We start from the raw sequence: 17349 nt of genomic DNA, 5'->3' as shown, positions 1-17349 counted from the left end.
GAGAGAGAGAGAGAGAGAGAGAGAGAGAGAGAGAGAGAGAGAGAGAGAGAGAGAGAGAGAGGAGAGAGAGAGAGAGAGAGAGAGAGAGAGAGAGAGAGAGAGAGAGAGAGAGAGAGAGAGAGAGAGAGAGAGAGAGAGAGAGAGAGAGATGAGAGGAGAGAGAGGAGAGAGAGAGAGAGAGAGAGAGAGAGAGATGGCTAGCTCCCTAAGGTGGTGTTCTCATACACCCTAGCAGTAAGTGCATATTGAGAACTCATTGTCCTGAGACAGGCCCCGCTGTAAGGCTGAGATGGTGAAGCCGACTGATATTACCAATAGGGAGGATGTGTCTGTATATACAGATTGGATGTGTGTAAGACTGGGGGAGGGTTCTGCAGGGGCTTGTATGACTAATGTCTGTGCAGAGTCCTATAATGTGCCCTCCCTCAAGGTGAGGCGGACAGGTAGTGTGTAAGTTGAGTTGGACGTGTGTAGACCAGGGGGGACGTATGTGTGTATAAGAGGGGAGTGTGTAAGTTGAGTTGGACGTGTGTAGACCAGGGGGGGCGTATGTGTGTATAAGAGGGGAGTGTGTAAGTTGAGTTGGACGTGTGTAGACCAGGGGGGACGTATGTGTGTATAAGAGGGGAGTGTGTAAGTTGAGTTGGACGTGTGTAGACCAGGGGGGACGTATGTGTGTATAAGAGGGGAGTGTGTAAGTTGAGTTGGACGTGTGTAGACCAGGGGGGACGTATGTGTGTATAAGAGGGGAGTGTGTAAGTTGAGTTGGACGTGTGTAGACCAGGGGGGACGTATGTGTGTATAAGAGGGGAGTGTGTAAGTTGAGTTGGACGTGTGTAGACCAGGGGGGACGTATGTGTGTATAAGAGGGGAGTGTGTAAGTTGAGTTGGACGTGTATAGACCAGGGGGGACATATGTGTGTATAAGAGGGGAGTGTGTATTGTGTGTAAGACATGGGGCAGGTTGTTTCAGTAAGAAGCAGTGCAGAACGTGGTTTATTCTCCCTCCAGGCCACACAGAGAGGAAGTGATGCATTTGTGTTAACAAACAAGAGCCGTACCAAGTAATGAAGAACGAAGCTAACATTTCAACAAACAGACAACTCATACCCATAGAGACCAGCTGAGCTAACTATGGTCTGTCAGGAGTTATTAGTGTCATCCAGACAGACAGACAGACAGACAGACAGACAGACAGACAGACAGACAGACAGACAGACAGACAGACAGACAGACAGACAGATAGATAGATAGACAGAGATACTTGCGGCGAGAGTGGTATCTCCTTCTGTTTTTTTTCTCCTTTAATAGTCAATGTCCAGAGTAGATGATGATAAGAGCATCACCCAGCACAGAGAGAGAGAAAGACAGAGAGCGAGAGAGAGAGAGAGAAAGAGAGAGAGACAGAGAGCGAGAGAGACAGAGACAGAGAGAGATAGAGAAAGAGAGAGAAATTCCATCTAGACACCGTTGCCCTAGAGCACACAAAAAACTATACATACCTCGGCCTAAACATCAGCACCACAGGTAGCTTCCACAGAGCTGTGAACAATCTGAGAGACAAGGCAAGAAGGGCATTCTATGCCATCAAAAGGAACATAAATTTCAACATACCAATTAGGATCTGGCTAAAAATACTTGAATCAGTCATAGAGCCCATTGCCCTTTATGGTTGTGAGGTCTGGGGTCCGCTCACCAACCAAGATTTCACAAAATGGGACAAACACCAAATTGAGACTCTGCATGCAGAATTCTGCAAAAATATCCTCCGTGTACAACGTAGAACACCAAATAATGCATGCAGAGCAGAATTAGGCCGATACCCACTAATTATCAAAATCCAGAAAAGAGCCGTTAAATTCTACAACCACCTAAAAGGAAGCGATTCCCAAACCTTCCATAACAAAGCCATCACCTACAGAGAGATGAACCTGGAGAAGAGTCCCCTAAGCAAGCTGGTTCTAGGGCTCTGTTCACAAACACAAACACACCCCACAGAGCCCCAGGACAACAGCACAATTAGACGCAACCAAATCATGAGAAAACAAAAAGATAATTACTTGACACATTGGAAAGAATTAACAAAAAAACAGAGCAAACTAGAATGCTATTTGGCCCTAAACAGAGAGTATACAGTGGCAGAATACCTAACCACTGTGACTGACCCAAACTTAAGGAAAGCTTTGACTATGTACAGACTCAGTGAGCATAGCCTTGCTATTGAGAAAGGCCGCCGTAGGCAGACATGGCTCTCAAGAGAAGACAGGCTATGTGCTCACTGCCCACAAAATGAGGTGGAAACTGAGCTGCACTTCCTAACCTCCTGCCCAATGTATGACCATATTAGAGAGACATATTTTCCCTCAGATTACACAGATCCACAAAGAATTCGAAAACAAATCCAATTTTGATAAACTCCCATATCTACTGGGTGAAATTACACAGTGTGCCATCACAGCAGCAAGATTTGTGACCTGTTGCCACCAGAAAAGGGCAAACAGTGAAGAACAAACACCATTGTAAATACAACCCATATTTATGTTTATTTATTTTAACTTGTGTGCTTTAACCATTTGTATATTGTTACAACACTGCATATATATAATATGACATTTGTAATGTCTTTATTGTTTTGAAACTTCTGTATGTGTAATGTTTACTGTTCATTTTTATTGTTTATTTGACTTTTGTATATTATCTACCTCACTTGCTTTGGCAATGTTAACACATGTTTCCCATGCCAATAAAGCCCCTTGAATTTAATTGAATTGAGAGAGAGAGAGAGAGAGAGAGAGAGAGAGAGAGAGAGAGAGAGAGAGAGAGAGAGAGAGAGAGAGAGAGGAGAGAGAGAGAGAGAGAGGAGAGAGAGAGAGAGAGAGAGAGAGAGAGAGAGAGAGAGAGAGAGAGAGGAGAGAGAGAGAGAGAGAGAGAGAGAGAGAGAGAGAGAGAGAGAGAGAGAGAGAGAGAGAGAGAGAGAGATACAAACACACACAGTTAAAGGTTTCCTTCAGCCCTGAGACTTAGTAAACCATTGTGGGGGGTCTACCATGATTCTGTTTTGGTCCTGTGTTTTAACGGCCACCAGACATACAATAGTATGTGGACACCCCTTCAAATGAGCAGATTCGGCTATTTCAGCCACATCCGTTGCTGACAGGTTTATAAAATCGAGCACACAGCCATGCAACTTCCATAGACAAACATTGGCATTAGAACGGCCTTACTGAAGAGCTCAGTGACTTTCAACGTGGCACCGTCATAGCATGCCACCTTTCCAACAAGTTCCTCAAATTTCTGCCCTGCTAGAGCTGCCCCGGTCAACTGTAAGTGCTGTTATTGTGAAGTAGAAACGTCTGACAATGCCCCCGTGCACAAAGCGAGGTCCATACAGAAATGTTTTGTCGAGATCGGTATAGAAGAACTTGACTGACCTGCACAGAGACCTGAACTCAACCCCATCCAACATCTTTGGGATGAATTAGAACGCCGACTGCGAGCCAGGCCTAATCGCCCAACATCAGTGCTCAACTTCACTAATCCTCTTGTGGCTGAATGGAAGCAATGTTCCAACATATTTATTTAAAAAAAATGTAACCTTTATATAACTAGGCAAGTCAGTTAAGAACAAATTCTTATTTACAATGACGGCTTACATCAGCCTAACCCGGACGATGCTGGGCCAATTGTGCACCACCCTATGGGACTCCCAATCACGGCCGGATCTAGTGGAAAGCCTTCCCAGAAGAGTGGAGGCTGTTATAGCAGCAAGGGGGGAACCAACTCCATATTAATGAACATGACTTTCGAGTGAGATGTTCGACGAGCAGGTGTCATTTAGTGTATGTCTTGCTGCACTACATGACATGCCTGCCCTAGTTGCATGGGAGACAACATGGGCCCCCCATAGCCCCTCTCTCTCAGTTGAGGCCGAGCAAAGCCACTGTTCAAAACAGAGCCTTCCTTCTCCCTCCTCTCTGGAGAGCTCAGTCACTGAGGCTATGGTCTCTCCATGGTCTTTAGGGTCTCTCATAGGCTCAGTCAGTCAGTACCCAGAGTCTATCATTAGAAAACACAAAGAGCATTCTTAAGCCTGGTTAACCAGAACTATGAAAGAGAGGGAGAGAGAAGATAAGTATATACTCCCTACTGCCTCCCTCCACGCGTCCCCCACACCAATCATTTAAAAGTAAGAGCAACGGAGGCTTGTAAACACAATGGTTATGCCTGGGCTCAGAGAGGCATGAAGCAGACATACAGGCTCCACCACCCCCGCTGGTCCTGCTCATATAGGCTACCCCTCCCCCCCACTCTCCTCCCCCCTCTCCTCCTCTCTGTTTACCACTCCCTTCTTTTCCTCTCCTACCCCCTCCTTCACAAAACACACCCTCTTCTTCTTCCCCTCTTCCCTCTCTACCTCTTCCCATTCTCCTCTTCCCTCTATCTCTCCCTCCACAAAACACTTCCTCCTCATATATCTCCTTCTGTGTCTACCACTCCCTCCTCCCCCTCTTCTTCGCTACCACTCCCTCCCTCCATCCATCTCTCTCTACCTCTCCACTCCCCAGGGTCCACAATAGTATCAGGCAGGCACTTCACCAGTCTGTATAGTGACATTCCAGTGGAGGGGATTGTTTTCCATTAGTCATGGTCATAGAAAGGACAGCAGTAGGTCAAAGGGGAAAGGGCATCAGGGCTCTAACTTTGAGAGCAAAAGACGGGTGTCTCTCCCTCTCCTGTTCACCACTCCTCTCCCTCTCTCACTCCTGTCCCCCACTCCTCTCCCTCTCTCACTCCTGTCCCCCACTCCTCTGCCTCTCTCCCTCCTGTCCCCCACTCCTCTCCCTCTCTTAGGCATCTCCCTCACAAATGCCTGCTGCATGAACACCCAAAATGTCATAATTTCAAAATCTTGTTTCTTGTTCCCTCTCTATGTTTATTTTTCTTTTAATCTTTCTTTCTTTATGTTTTTCTGTTTAATCTTCTTTACTCTTCTCCTTCTCTCTCCCTCTCTCTATCCACTTCTTTCTCTCGCCCTGTTTACTCTATTAACTAGAATCCTGGGGTGTTCACCGTCTCCTCAGTAGCCCATTCTGCTGAATTCCCACACATTGATTAACGAGCTGAGCCTCCCAAATATACGAGCTGATAAAACTATGACTTCATTTAGATGCATTACCCGTGAATTGTTTGCTTTAAATCTATGGCGGGTTGGGCAGCAGAGTGCTGGCTTCAATCAAGCAGAACGCTCATTAATTTGATACCAAATATTGTTATCATTACAGAAACCAGCTGAAACACAAGCCTGGTAGCAGAACGGGAGTGTTAGCCAGACCACACCAACGAGAAGAGCGTGTGATTCTACAGCGTTTATTTTTAGTTACAGACGACAAGATTATGTTTATCTCAACACATTGTAAATACTGTGATGATATCTGCCAAGTTTTATTTTCCTGTCTCGGAGGGCAGGATATAGAGTTTTTTGACAACAGTGTTAATTAGAAAATTAAATAAACAATGCTGACGAATGCCCTCTTCACCTCTTGCATAATCTCTATCACCTATGAGAAACAGGCAGGGCCGTAGCTACAAATGAGGTCAGGTCCCCGGCCATTTTGTATTAAAGAGTTTCAATAAGTCAGGTGAATTAGAACACTAGAAAACACAGGGTGCAATTGGAAACTTGGTTGCAGCAGTTGTCCTCTTGTTATATGTCACTCACTGATAGTCCCTCAATTAGCCCATGTCAGTTCACATTTTTTACATTGGTATATTAGTGTACTTAGTCTAGCCTATCTATTGTTGTAATCATGGCCAAATTGTGGAGCGGGCGTGCAGGCCAAGTGCCCTGACCTCCAGGGGGTTCACATTCATTGTATTAGTCACTCTAACTCAGATATCATATTAACCTGGCATAAGTCATCGCAAAATGTGTAGAATTGCTGTAAGGGCTGTCGTTCTCCTCATCCTCGGACGAGGAGAGGAGAGAAGGATCAGTGGACCAATACGCAGCATTTGGGAAATAAGCCATCTCTTTATTCGAAACGACGGCAACACGAAAACGAACAGACTATATCAAAACGAACGAACAACCAAACAGTCCCGTATGGTACATACATATACGAAACAGGAGACAATCACCCACAAACAAACAGTGAGAACACCCTACCTAAATATGACTCTTAATTAGAGGAAAACGCAAAACACCTGCCTCTAATTAAGAGCCATACCAGGCAACCAAAACCAACATAGAAACAGAAAACATAGACTGCCCACCCAAAACTCACGCCCTGACCATATACACATACAAAAACAGGTCAGGAACGTTACAGAACCCCCCCCTCAAGGTGCGAACGCCGGGCGCACCAGCACAAAGTCCAGGGGAGGGTCTGGGTGGGCAGTTGACCACGGTGGTGGCTCAGGCTCTGGACGCTGTCCCCACACCACCATAGTCACTCCCCGCTTCTGTCTTCCCCTCCCAATGACCACCCTCAAACTAACATCCCCTAAATGAACGGCCAGCACCGGGAGAAGGGGCAGCACCGGGACAAGGGGCAGCACCGGAACAAGGGGTAGCACCGGGACAAGGGGCAGCACCGGGATAAGGGGCAGCACCAGGATAAGGGGCAGCACCAGGATAAGGGGCAGCACCGGGATAAGGGGCAGCACCGGGACAAGGGGCAGCACCGGGACAAGGGGCAGCACCGGGACAAGGGGCAGCACCGGGATAAGGGGCAGCACCGGGACAAGGGGCAGGTCCCGGCTGAGATACTCAGGCAGATCCTGACTGAACGGCTCTCGACGCTCATGGCTGGCTGACGGCTCTCGACGCTCATGGCTGGCTGACGGCTCTCGACGCTCATGGCAGGCTGACGGCTCTCGACGCTCATGGCAGGCTGACGGCTCTCGACGCTCATGGCAGGCTGACGGCTCTCGACGCTCATGGCTCTCTGACGGCTCTGGCTGCTCATGGCTCGCTGGCGGCTCTGGCAGATCCTGTCTGGTTGGCGGCTCTGGCAGATCCTGTCTGGTTGGCGGCTCTGGCAGATCCTGTCTGGTTGGCGGCTCTGGCAGATCCTGTCTGGTTGGCGGCTCTGGCAGATCCTGTCTGGCGGGCGGCTCTAGCGGCTCCTGTCTGGCGGGCGGCTCTAGCGGCTCCTGTCTGGCGGACGGCTCTAGCGGCTCCTGTCTGGCGGACGGCTCTGTAGGCTCATGGCAGACGGGCGGCTTTGCAGGCTCATGGCAGACGGATGGCTCAGATGGCGCTGGGGAGACGGATGGCTCAGATGGCGCTGGGGAGACGGATGGCTCAGATGGCGCTGGGGAGACGGATGGCTCTGTCCGGATAAGGCGCACTGTAGACCTGGTGCGTGGTGCCGGAACTGGAGGCACCGGGCTAAGGATAAGCACCTTCCTACTAGTGCGGGGAGCAGGGACAGGGCACACTGTACTCTCAAAGCCCACTCTATACCTGATGCGAGGTACCGGTACTGGTGACACCGGGCTGAGGACAAGCACATCAGGATTAGTAGGGGGAGAAGATACAGTGTGTACAGGGCTCTGGAGACGCACAGGAGGCTTAGTGCGTGGTGCCGGAACTGGAGGCACCGAACTGGATACACGCACTACAGAGAGAGTGCGTGGAGGAGGAACAGGGCTCAAGAGACGCACTGGTAGCCTAGTGCGTAGTGTAGGCACTGTAGGTACTAGGCTGGGGCGGGGAGGTGGCGCCGGAAATACCGGACCGTGGAGGCGTACTGGCACTCTTGAGCATTGAGCCTGCCCAACCTTACCTGGTTGAATGCTCCCGGTCGCCTATGTAGGCGAACCGGGGAAACCATGCGTAAGGCAGGTGCCATGTATGCCGGCCCAAGGAGACGCACTGGAGACCAGACGCGTTGAGCCGGCCTCATGACACCTGGCTCAATACCCAATCTAGCCCTGCCAGTGCGGGGAGGTGGAATAACCCGCACTGGGCTATGCACTCGTACAGGAGACACCGTGCGCTCTACTGCGTAACACGGCGCCTGCCCGTACTCCCGCTCTCCACGGTAAGCCTGGGAAGTGGGCGCAGGTCTCCTACCTGCCCTTGGCCCACTACCTCTTAGCCCCCCCCAAGAAATGTTTGGGTGTTACTCACGGGCTTTTTGGGCTTCCGTGCCAGAAGCGTTCCCTCATAACTCCGGTTCCTCTCTCCGGTAGCCTCTGCTCTCCTCAATGCCTCCAACTCCGCCTTGGGACGGCGATATTCCCCTGGCTGAGCCCAGGGTCCTCTACCGTCCAGGATCTCCTCCCAAGTCCAGAAGTCCTGTTTGCTCTGTTGAGCTTTCCCTTGCCGCTTGGTCCTAGCGTGGTGGGTGATTCTGTAAGGGCTGTCGTTCTCCTCATCCTCGGACGAGGAGAGGAGAGAAGGATCAGTGGACCAATACGCAGCATTTGGGAAATAAGCCATCTCTTTATTCGAAACGACGGCAACACGAAAACAAACACTTACAAAATTACAAAACAAGAAAACGACGTAGACGAAAACCTGAACATGAACTTACTTAACTAAAACGTAAAACTCACAGACAGGAACAGACTATATCAAAACGAACGAACGACCAAACAGTCCCGTATGGTACATACATATACGAAACAGGAGACAATCACCCACAAACAAACAGTGAGAACACCCTACCTAAATATGACTCTTAATTAGAGGAAAACGCAAAACACCTGCCTCTAATTAAGAGCCATACCAGGCAACCAAAACCAACATAGAAACAGAAAACATAGACTGCCCACCCAAAACTCACGCCCTGACCATATACACATACAAAAACAACAGAAAACAGGTCAGGAACGTTACAATTGCAGGAAATGTGTTAATAAAATACTTTTTCTGCTAACAGATCCCTCAGTATGTTTTAAATTATAATTTTTAATCCCGGTGCTGAGTTCATGTGAGTTAATGTGTAGCAGCTAATTGTATAGCAGCAGGCTGTGTGTTTGTAGATCGACTGAGGAGATTGAAGCTACAGCAACCAATGTGATAATGTCTGGGGTTATTTCTACTTGTTTTAGGTGTTCTCCAAATAGCATTTTAGAGTTTTTAAATTGTATAGAAATGCATTAAATGAGCTGACCTCAGTGAAAATGTCGGACCACACTAAAACTGTTAGGCCATTATGTGTTTGGGGTTATTACATAAAGGATTTTGCACAGAACATTAACAGTGGACTATAACTAATGTGCACTTAGACATAAAGCTATGCCCGGATTGTGCACACCATCCCCTTTAATGTGCCGTAATAACTCTGGTCTGGAAGCAGACTTTACTCTCTCTCCCCTCCCTCTTTCCCTTCCTTCACCGTCTGAATGTCCTCCTTTAGGAATGGGTGAGGGAGTTTCGGTGACGCATGGAGGTCATCTGATGGCTTTAGATGGTGTTAGTGTGAAAGACAAACTACGACATAGAGCACTGCAGCTCTCTCTATGCCGGTTTACTCTGCTCTGCTCTCACACATCTCCGTGCTACCACCTCTCCTTCCCTGGAAGTGCAGGATACAACAGTCCACATGTGCACTAGTCTACACACGGACTCTGTCACTTCAGTGTGTCTTATTGAACTCCACATTACCAGACACTGTATATAGCATCTTAAGAAATCCTCTGCTTAGGTTTGGGTCAGTCGTATTAAGTTGCAGTGATGTTTATGAACGATCACGAATACCATACCATAATCTTGTATACAGAGGTTTGTAATTGTTTAAGTCAACCTGCCCAATACAATCCCATTCATATGAGTCTAATACACTGAAGTGTGCAGCAGCTATAGAGGGAATCTATAGAAACATATGTGTACACACATATACAGCATGTGTGTAAACAGCAGTCTGGGCTTGTGGAGGACCATGGGCACAGGGGGAATAACTGTGAGAGCCAATGCTGTTCAGTGTGTTCATTTCCTTATTGTTTGACTCACTTGCTTTTCTCTGAGTGTTTGAAATGAATAACAGCCAGCAAAAATCAGAACGAGGGATGAAAATCACCACTTTCCCTGCAGTGAAGCCATTCATCAAGCTAACAAGAGGGGGAGGAGAGGAGGAGGAGAACTGATGTTTGGAGTGGAGGAGAGGAAGAGAGGACGAGAGAGGCAGGTGCGGTTTGGAGGGGAGGTGGAAGGAGAGAAAGGTGACGTCCAAGGAGGGAGAGAGGGAAGGGACGGAGGGAAGGTTTTCTGCGAAGGAGCGGAGGGATGTACTGTTTGCTAAGAAGGAAAAGGAGGAGAAGGGAGACGTTTGGAGGTGATGGGGTGATGAGGCAGGGTGTCCTGTTCTAAAAGAAGTACACAACAGGAAGAAGGAGAGGGTTGTCATTGAGGTGTGAGGAGGATGTAACAACGATGGAAGGAGAAGGGGGAATGACAGAGACTCAGTCGAGAGTGAGAAACAGAGGGAGAGAGAGAAAGAGAGAGACGGAGAGTGATACAGAGAAAGAGAGAGAGGGAGATACAGAAAGAGAAAGACCCATTCAGCAAGAGAGAGAGAGAGAGAGAGAGAGAGAGAGAGAGAGAGAGAGAGAGAGAGAGAGAGAGAGAGAGAGAGAGAGAGAGAGAGAGAGAGAGAGAAAGCGACAGGCCAACAGAGACAGTCAGAGACAGACAGAGAGACAGTGGTAAGAGTCCTTCTCATATTAGAGAGTTTACATGAGGACGTCTTTTAAAACCATGTACAGAGTTTCCTTGCCAATGGCTAATGTGTGGACTGCATAGCTATAGACTGAGGTACAGGCTTCCAGGCAGTGTCCACTAATAGTGGTGGTCTGTTCCAAGGCCTTCACCAGTAAGTGCTCTTTCAAGAGACCTCTGATGTCCAGTAGCTCTCCACAGTTTAGCCCACTGGGCAGGATGCTGGTCTGATACAAACAAATGTATCTGTCTAGTACGCCTTCCCCTCTCAGTCCGCTACATGCTAGTGACAGTATCCGCAATTGGTGCTACTTTAGCTGAGGGTAAATGTAATTAGATACACAAAACAATACTAACAAGCAAATGGTAGTGTTATTGTGCAGACACAGTGGCTGTCCGCCATCTGCGTCCTTCCTCCCACCCAGGTGATTTGAGCCTACCCTGCTCTGCCCGACTCCTACAATACCTACCCCCTACCCTGCTCTGCCCCACTCCTGCAATACCTACCCCCTACCCTGCTCTGCCCCACCCCTGCCATACCTCCTCCCTACCCTGCTCTGCCCCACTCCTGCAATACCTACCCCCTACCCTGCTCTGCCCCACCCCTGCCATACCTCCTCCATACCCTGCTCTGCCCCACTCCTGCAATACCTACCCCCTACGCTGCTCTGCCCCACCCTGCCATACCTCCTCCCTACCCTGCTCTGCCCCACCCCTGCCATACCGCCTCCCTACCCTGCTCTGCCCCACCCCTGCCATACCTCCTCCCTACCCTGCTCTGCCCCACCCTGCCATACCTCCTCCCTACGCTGCTCTGCCCCACCCCTGCCATACCTCCTCCCTACCCTGCTCTGCCACACCCCTGCCATACCTCCTCCCTACCCTGCTCTGCCACACCCCTGCCATACCTCCTCCCTACCCTGCTCTGCCACACCCCTGCCATACCGCCTCCACTACACTACACTACCCAGGTCCTTCACAACCTGTGTGGGGCTGACTATGATATTACTGAGTCTTTGTTTTTATGCTTGGGAAATGTCACAGGAAAATAATTAGCAAAGTGTAGCTATGCCCATACGCCCTGGGCTAAATCTAGCACCACTTCACAACCAAGCCCAGTCCAGCTTAGAGGAGGGGGAAGCAGAAGCCCTGGTGGTACTGAACAGTACTCCCTTGTTCTTCGCCTCTGCCTCTATTTACAGTAGAAAGATATACAATGAGTATACAAAACATTAGGAACACCTGCTCTTTCCATGACATAGACTGACCAGGTGAATCCAGGTGGAAGTTGTGCTCTGTTAAATCCACTTCAATCAGTATAGATGAAGGGGAGGAGACAGGTTAAAGAAGGATTTTTAAGCCTTGAAACATGATTGTGTATGTGTGCCATTCAGAGGGTGAATGGGCAAGACAAAATATGGAAGTGCCTTTGAACGGGGTATGGTAGTAGGCACACTGGTTTGATTGTGCCAAGAACTGCAACACTGCTGGAGTTTTCATGCTCAACAGTTTCCTATGTGAATCAAGAATGATCCACCACCCAAAGGACATATAGCCAACTTGACACAACTGTGGGAAGCATTGAAGTCAACCCCGTGGAAAGCTTTCGAGACCATGTAGAGTCCATGCCCCAAAGAATTGAGGCTGTTCTGAGGGCAAAAGGGGTTGCAACTCAACATTAGGAAGGTGTTCCTAATGTTTTGTACACTCAGTGTATGTGCCACACTGCTAACATTCTTAACCCTTTGTCAAACATTTTCTGTCTCTAATGTCACTGAGTACAGTCTTATAGTCTTTAAATCCTATGCCCTGCTCTCTCTGACCGAGATAAAGGTCTAGAGATACCCAGAGCCTATTATAAAACTCTAGACAGAAGGCAAGGGTCTAAGATACGTTTCTCAGTCTATGACGTAGAGACTAAAGAAGACCACAGAGCCTATAACAGAACCCAGAGCCCAAGGCTGGGCCAGGCTGGGCCGAGGGGGGAAAGTAATCATGATTCATGGTGCCTGACAGTGGGTGACGTCAACTGTACCCAGCTGGCTGTACATGGAGATCTATATTTTTAACCTTAAAGCCAGACCACAGTGTCTTCGGTTATGCAGGCTAAATATAGGCTCACTCCTACTGCACACTTCTCCAGTTTCTCACTCCTTTCTGAGAGGCAGGTGGAGGATAAAAGAGGGTGAGAGAGGGATAGATAGAGAGAGAGAGAAAAAGAGAGAGAGAGAGAGAGAGATGGGGGGGTGGGGTGGATAGGGTTTGTGGGGTACGGGGGGGACATGTCGCTCCGGACCTGATGCAAATAAATCACCCTCAACTGTTGACCCGTGTGTAGCGAAAGGGGTTGGAGGGATTGTTTTTGTACCCCTGCTCTGCCCTCATCCTCTCTATTCTCCTCTCCTCCACCTTACCCCACATCTCTGCCCCCTCTCCCACCTCCCCCTCTTCCGTGTGACAGGTCAATCTGGATGGATTTCATCTGCCCTCCCTCGTCTAGGGAGGCCAACATCCTGTATAGCAACTAGAAATAGAGTGAGCGCTCTGGGACAGAAGAGGGGAGGGGAGGAGAGTACTACTGAGCAGCTAGAGAGAAGTGGTGAGAGTGAGAGGATGGTGTTGTGTCATACACACACATGTAAACAGGCATGGACAACAAACACACACACACACACACATTCACTCTGACGGAGTCAGCGAGTCTGACCCAAGCCACCCTACTGTCACACGGTCACACCGCTACGGGTGGTGGCCCTCCCTGTCCGTTAGACCCTGCCCCACGTCTGACAACACACACACACTCAATGGCACATAAGCCTGCCTCTTCATCTTCCTCAGCTCTCAACTCATATGCATGAGAGTGCATGCACACACACATACACAGATATACACACACACACACACCTGTCACTTTGTCCTTGTCAGCAGAATCTGGGTCTCTTTCCCCCTGCTGGGTGTTGAACTCCAGTCCCCCTCTGCCAGGGCCACCACTAGGGTAAGGTGCCTGCCTGCCGTCTTCCCAGTCAGGTCTGAACACACACACACACACACACACACACACACACACACACACACACACACACACACACACACACACACACACACACACACACACACACACACACACACACACACACACACACACACACACACTAGAACATCTGTTGGTAAAAAGGACAAACTAGTCTCAGCCATAACCCCTCTCCTCACACAGACACAGTAGCCCTTATTCCATGACTCCTCCTGTATTTATAACATGTACAGTTTGACAGTTTAGTCATTCAGCAGACGCTCTTATCCAGAGTGAATTACAGGTAGTGCCTTCATCTTACGGTAGCTAGGAGGGACAACCACACATCACAGTCATAGTAAGTACATTTTTCCTCAATAAAGTAGCTACCAGAAAAGTCAGAGCTAGTAAAACAAATAAAATAAAATATACAAATTAAAGTGTGAGTGTTAGTTCACGAAAGGGATTCTTTTATTCCCTAAAAAAATATATATATATATATAAAATACATTGTTGTCATAACTATTATTTCACTCTCTCAGTCGTGTCTGAGGCTCAGATGGTGACACCTGTGTTTTGGTGGCTGGTGGTGGCTGGCCCGCTCCTGCTCAAGCCAGAGTCAGGACTCTCTTTCCCGAGGCAAGGACACTCAGACCCTGGCTCTTTGTTTCCATCACTCAGCCTGTCCTACTGGAGCTACGTGGCCAGACTGCTCATCGCACTCCCCTCCTGCCCCCATCCCTTCTCATATGCATGGATTTGCATAAAACAAAGACACTGCCTAGCCTGCGTCGTCTAAGGAGAGACAGAAACCAAGATGACTGTCGGCCATCGACCGGACCGGGCCAAGCCGAGCTGTAAGAGGTTTGGCAGGTAGTCAGGGTACGGTATGACGTTTTGACACATGGTGGCGAGTAAGATGGACGCCCTCATGGTTTTCCACTTTCCCTCGCTTCCACTCGCCAACAGTCCGTTCTCTGACATGGCGTTGTTTATGTCCTGTGCAGGTGAGCAGAGGTCACCTGATTCACGGTGGTGACATGGGAGGAGAAGAGGAGCACTTAAAACACTTCATCTAAAGATGATTTGTCCTTGTCTCCCCTGATGCCTTTGTCCTCTCTCACTCTCTCACTCTCTCTCTTTTTGCTGAAGTAAAGTGGAGCTGGAGACAGGCCAGCTACTGATCCCAGGCCCCACTTAAGGACAATCAGGGAAATAACACTGGACACACTAAAGGCCATAATGGAATGTCTCGATCTAGCAGTATAGCATATAGAGATAGAGACCAAAGAATGTGCCATTCCATTTCAGGCTATTTTGGAAAAGTAATATTTCTGAATACTTTTCACAAATAAATTATGTTTATATATTAATGAGTGTATAAAACATTAGGAACACCTTCCCAATATTGAGTTGCACCCGCTTTTGTCCTCAGAACATCCTCAATTCATCGGGGCAGGGACTCCACAAGGTGTCAAATGCGTTCCACAGGGATGCTGGCCCATTTTCACTCCAATGCTTCCCACAGTTGTGTCAAGTTGGCTGGATGTCCTTTGGGTGTTCGACCATTCTTGATACACACGGGAAACGGTTGAGCATGAAAACCCCAGCAACGTTGCAGTTAATTGCGACACTCAAACCACTGCGCCTTGCACCTACTGCCATATCCTTTTCAAAGGCACTTAAATATTTTGTCTTGCCCATTCACCTTCTGAATGGCACACATACCCAATCCATGTCTCAATTGTCTCATGTCTTCTCCCCTTCTCCCCTTCTTCATCTACACTGATTAAAGTGGATTTAACAGGTGACATCAATAAGGGATCATAGCTTTCACCTGGATTCACCTGGTCGGTCTATATCATGTAAAGGGCAGGTGTACCTAATGTTTTGTCCACTCAGTGTGTGTGTCTTTCTCTGCTTGTGCAGTGTGTTAACCATCTGTAACTCACTCATAACAAATCACTCCCTCGGTCTGAATAGAGTTCCAGTTCGGGGAGCACCAGGCAGTGTACTATTACTGGTCCTGTTGACAGGCTAAGCCCAGTGACTGAGGGCTGAGTAGAGTCACTGGTCCCCGGACACAGACTGGGGATCAGGGGGATGAGAGGGATTTCCAACAGGAGCTGCCTGGGCAGCTGCATGAGGAGCAGCTGCCTGCAGAGGGAACATGGACGTTTCGGGGAGATGGTTGGAGGTATGAGGGAGGTTGTAATGTATAGTGTACCATATGGGGGTATGGAGGGTTTAGGGGCTATTAATGACTCCTTTTATGATGGAACAGGATATGATCAGTACAGCTGAACGTAAACACGGCACAAACCACCAAATAAAAATGTCAATACACACTACTTAAAACACTGTTTCACTCACACACACACTAGCATGTCTTCTCTGTCACAGTAGGCACCCATATAGACAGAGCAGCTCAAGCCTCATGCTGAACGGAGTGTCCCTCCTAACAGATTAGTCGATGGGTTTCGGCACGGCACAATCAGCGAAGCCATTACAGAAACAATTGGTTTTGTGATAAACATTGGCCTCAGTTTCCCTTCATCTCTGTGCATCGATTACAGACGACTGCAGAAATGTTCTTTAGTCGGATTCCTTTTGTATATAAACCCTACTCTGGGTGTTGCTACAGGTTCAATATAATAGAAAGTGCCATAGAACCCAGGAGCTTGGATAAGTGTGTTGTTCTGGCAGATAGACAGAGAGGATTCTCTCTGGTCTCCATAAGACAGGTTTATGTTTCCAGCATGGCCCATATATTTCCGAGATGTACATTAAGAGTGAGGATGGGACATGAACATGCTGGAGTACTGCTCCATGAACATCATAAAGTGATGAGATGGAGAAATATATTGAGAGACATATTGTAGAGGTAACATGATGGCGGCGTCAGATTCATGAATAAAGAATGACAAACACTATTACATAGCTGTAATGGACCCTTCAGAGAACCACACTTTATGGTATGATAACATACAGTATAGACTGGGTCGTTCAGTGTAATACATGTTCAATTGCATTAGGTTTCAAATGTGTTGATAGTGAAAAGTGGAAAAACAATTCATTAAATTAAACTGATTCATTAAAAACACTAGTTTTGCGACTGTAAAAGTGTCAACATTTAAAATTAATAATAATGGTAATAATAATTATATGATCAATAATAATCATTTTCAACACTACATTAATAAAAAAGAGAGAGAGAGAGAAAGAGAGTTGTGTTTTACCTCAGACATCAAGGCCAAGGGCACAGAGGGGCGAGGCTCTCGATCACAGATGGAGGAATTTTCTGGATGACCTGAAAATGCAGATAGCAGAAGACCCAGTCAAAACACACACCATGAATACACACACACATTGAGCAGGTTGCGTTCTCACCTCGGCTACGCAGTAAAATCCATACGGCAGCTTACTGTAGACAAGATTTGATGTGGAGGAAAGGGCAGAACATTTGCATTTCAATAGACTGTGTATCCAGTCTCCAGGCATCTAAACATATTCATCTGATATTACAGAAATACCCAGAGAAATGTCTATGACAGAGAGGGAAGTGAAAGACCAAATCAAACGACGAAGCCAACAGTAATGAAAGAGTCATTATTAACCCTAAATATGAATATTTAAATATCACAAATCATATTAACTGCATATTGATTTG

At 47.9% G+C, this 17349-nt stretch overlaps 1 protein-coding gene across 2 annotated transcripts in view; it reads right to left on the bottom strand.

The window, feature by feature from the left end:
* The window catches only part of LOC129834718 (transcription factor Maf), a 187353-nt gene that overhangs the window by 151979 nt on the left and 18025 nt on the right, over positions 1–17349 (bottom strand). Inside the window, exons 2-3 of one of the 2 annotated variants that reach the window (XR_008756296.1) lie at positions 16919–16989; positions 13574–13830 (exon numbers count right to left, since the gene is read on the bottom strand). Coding sequence is in view for 1 of the 2 variants with exons in the window: in XM_055899952.1 (XP_055755927.1) it covers positions 16962–16989 (28 nt within the window). In the remaining variant the exon portion in view is untranslated. The remainder of the gene's footprint in view (positions 1–13573; positions 13831–16918; positions 16990–17349) is intronic. The other variant, XM_055899952.1, reaches the window with a different exon arrangement.

Source organism: Salvelinus fontinalis, chromosome 35, assembly GCF_029448725.1.
Source record: "Salvelinus fontinalis isolate EN_2023a chromosome 35, ASM2944872v1, whole genome shotgun sequence".
In the NCBI taxonomy this organism is placed as follows: domain Eukaryota; kingdom Metazoa; phylum Chordata; class Actinopteri; order Salmoniformes; family Salmonidae; genus Salvelinus; species Salvelinus fontinalis.
This window is presented reverse-complemented; position numbering and strand designations above follow the sequence as displayed.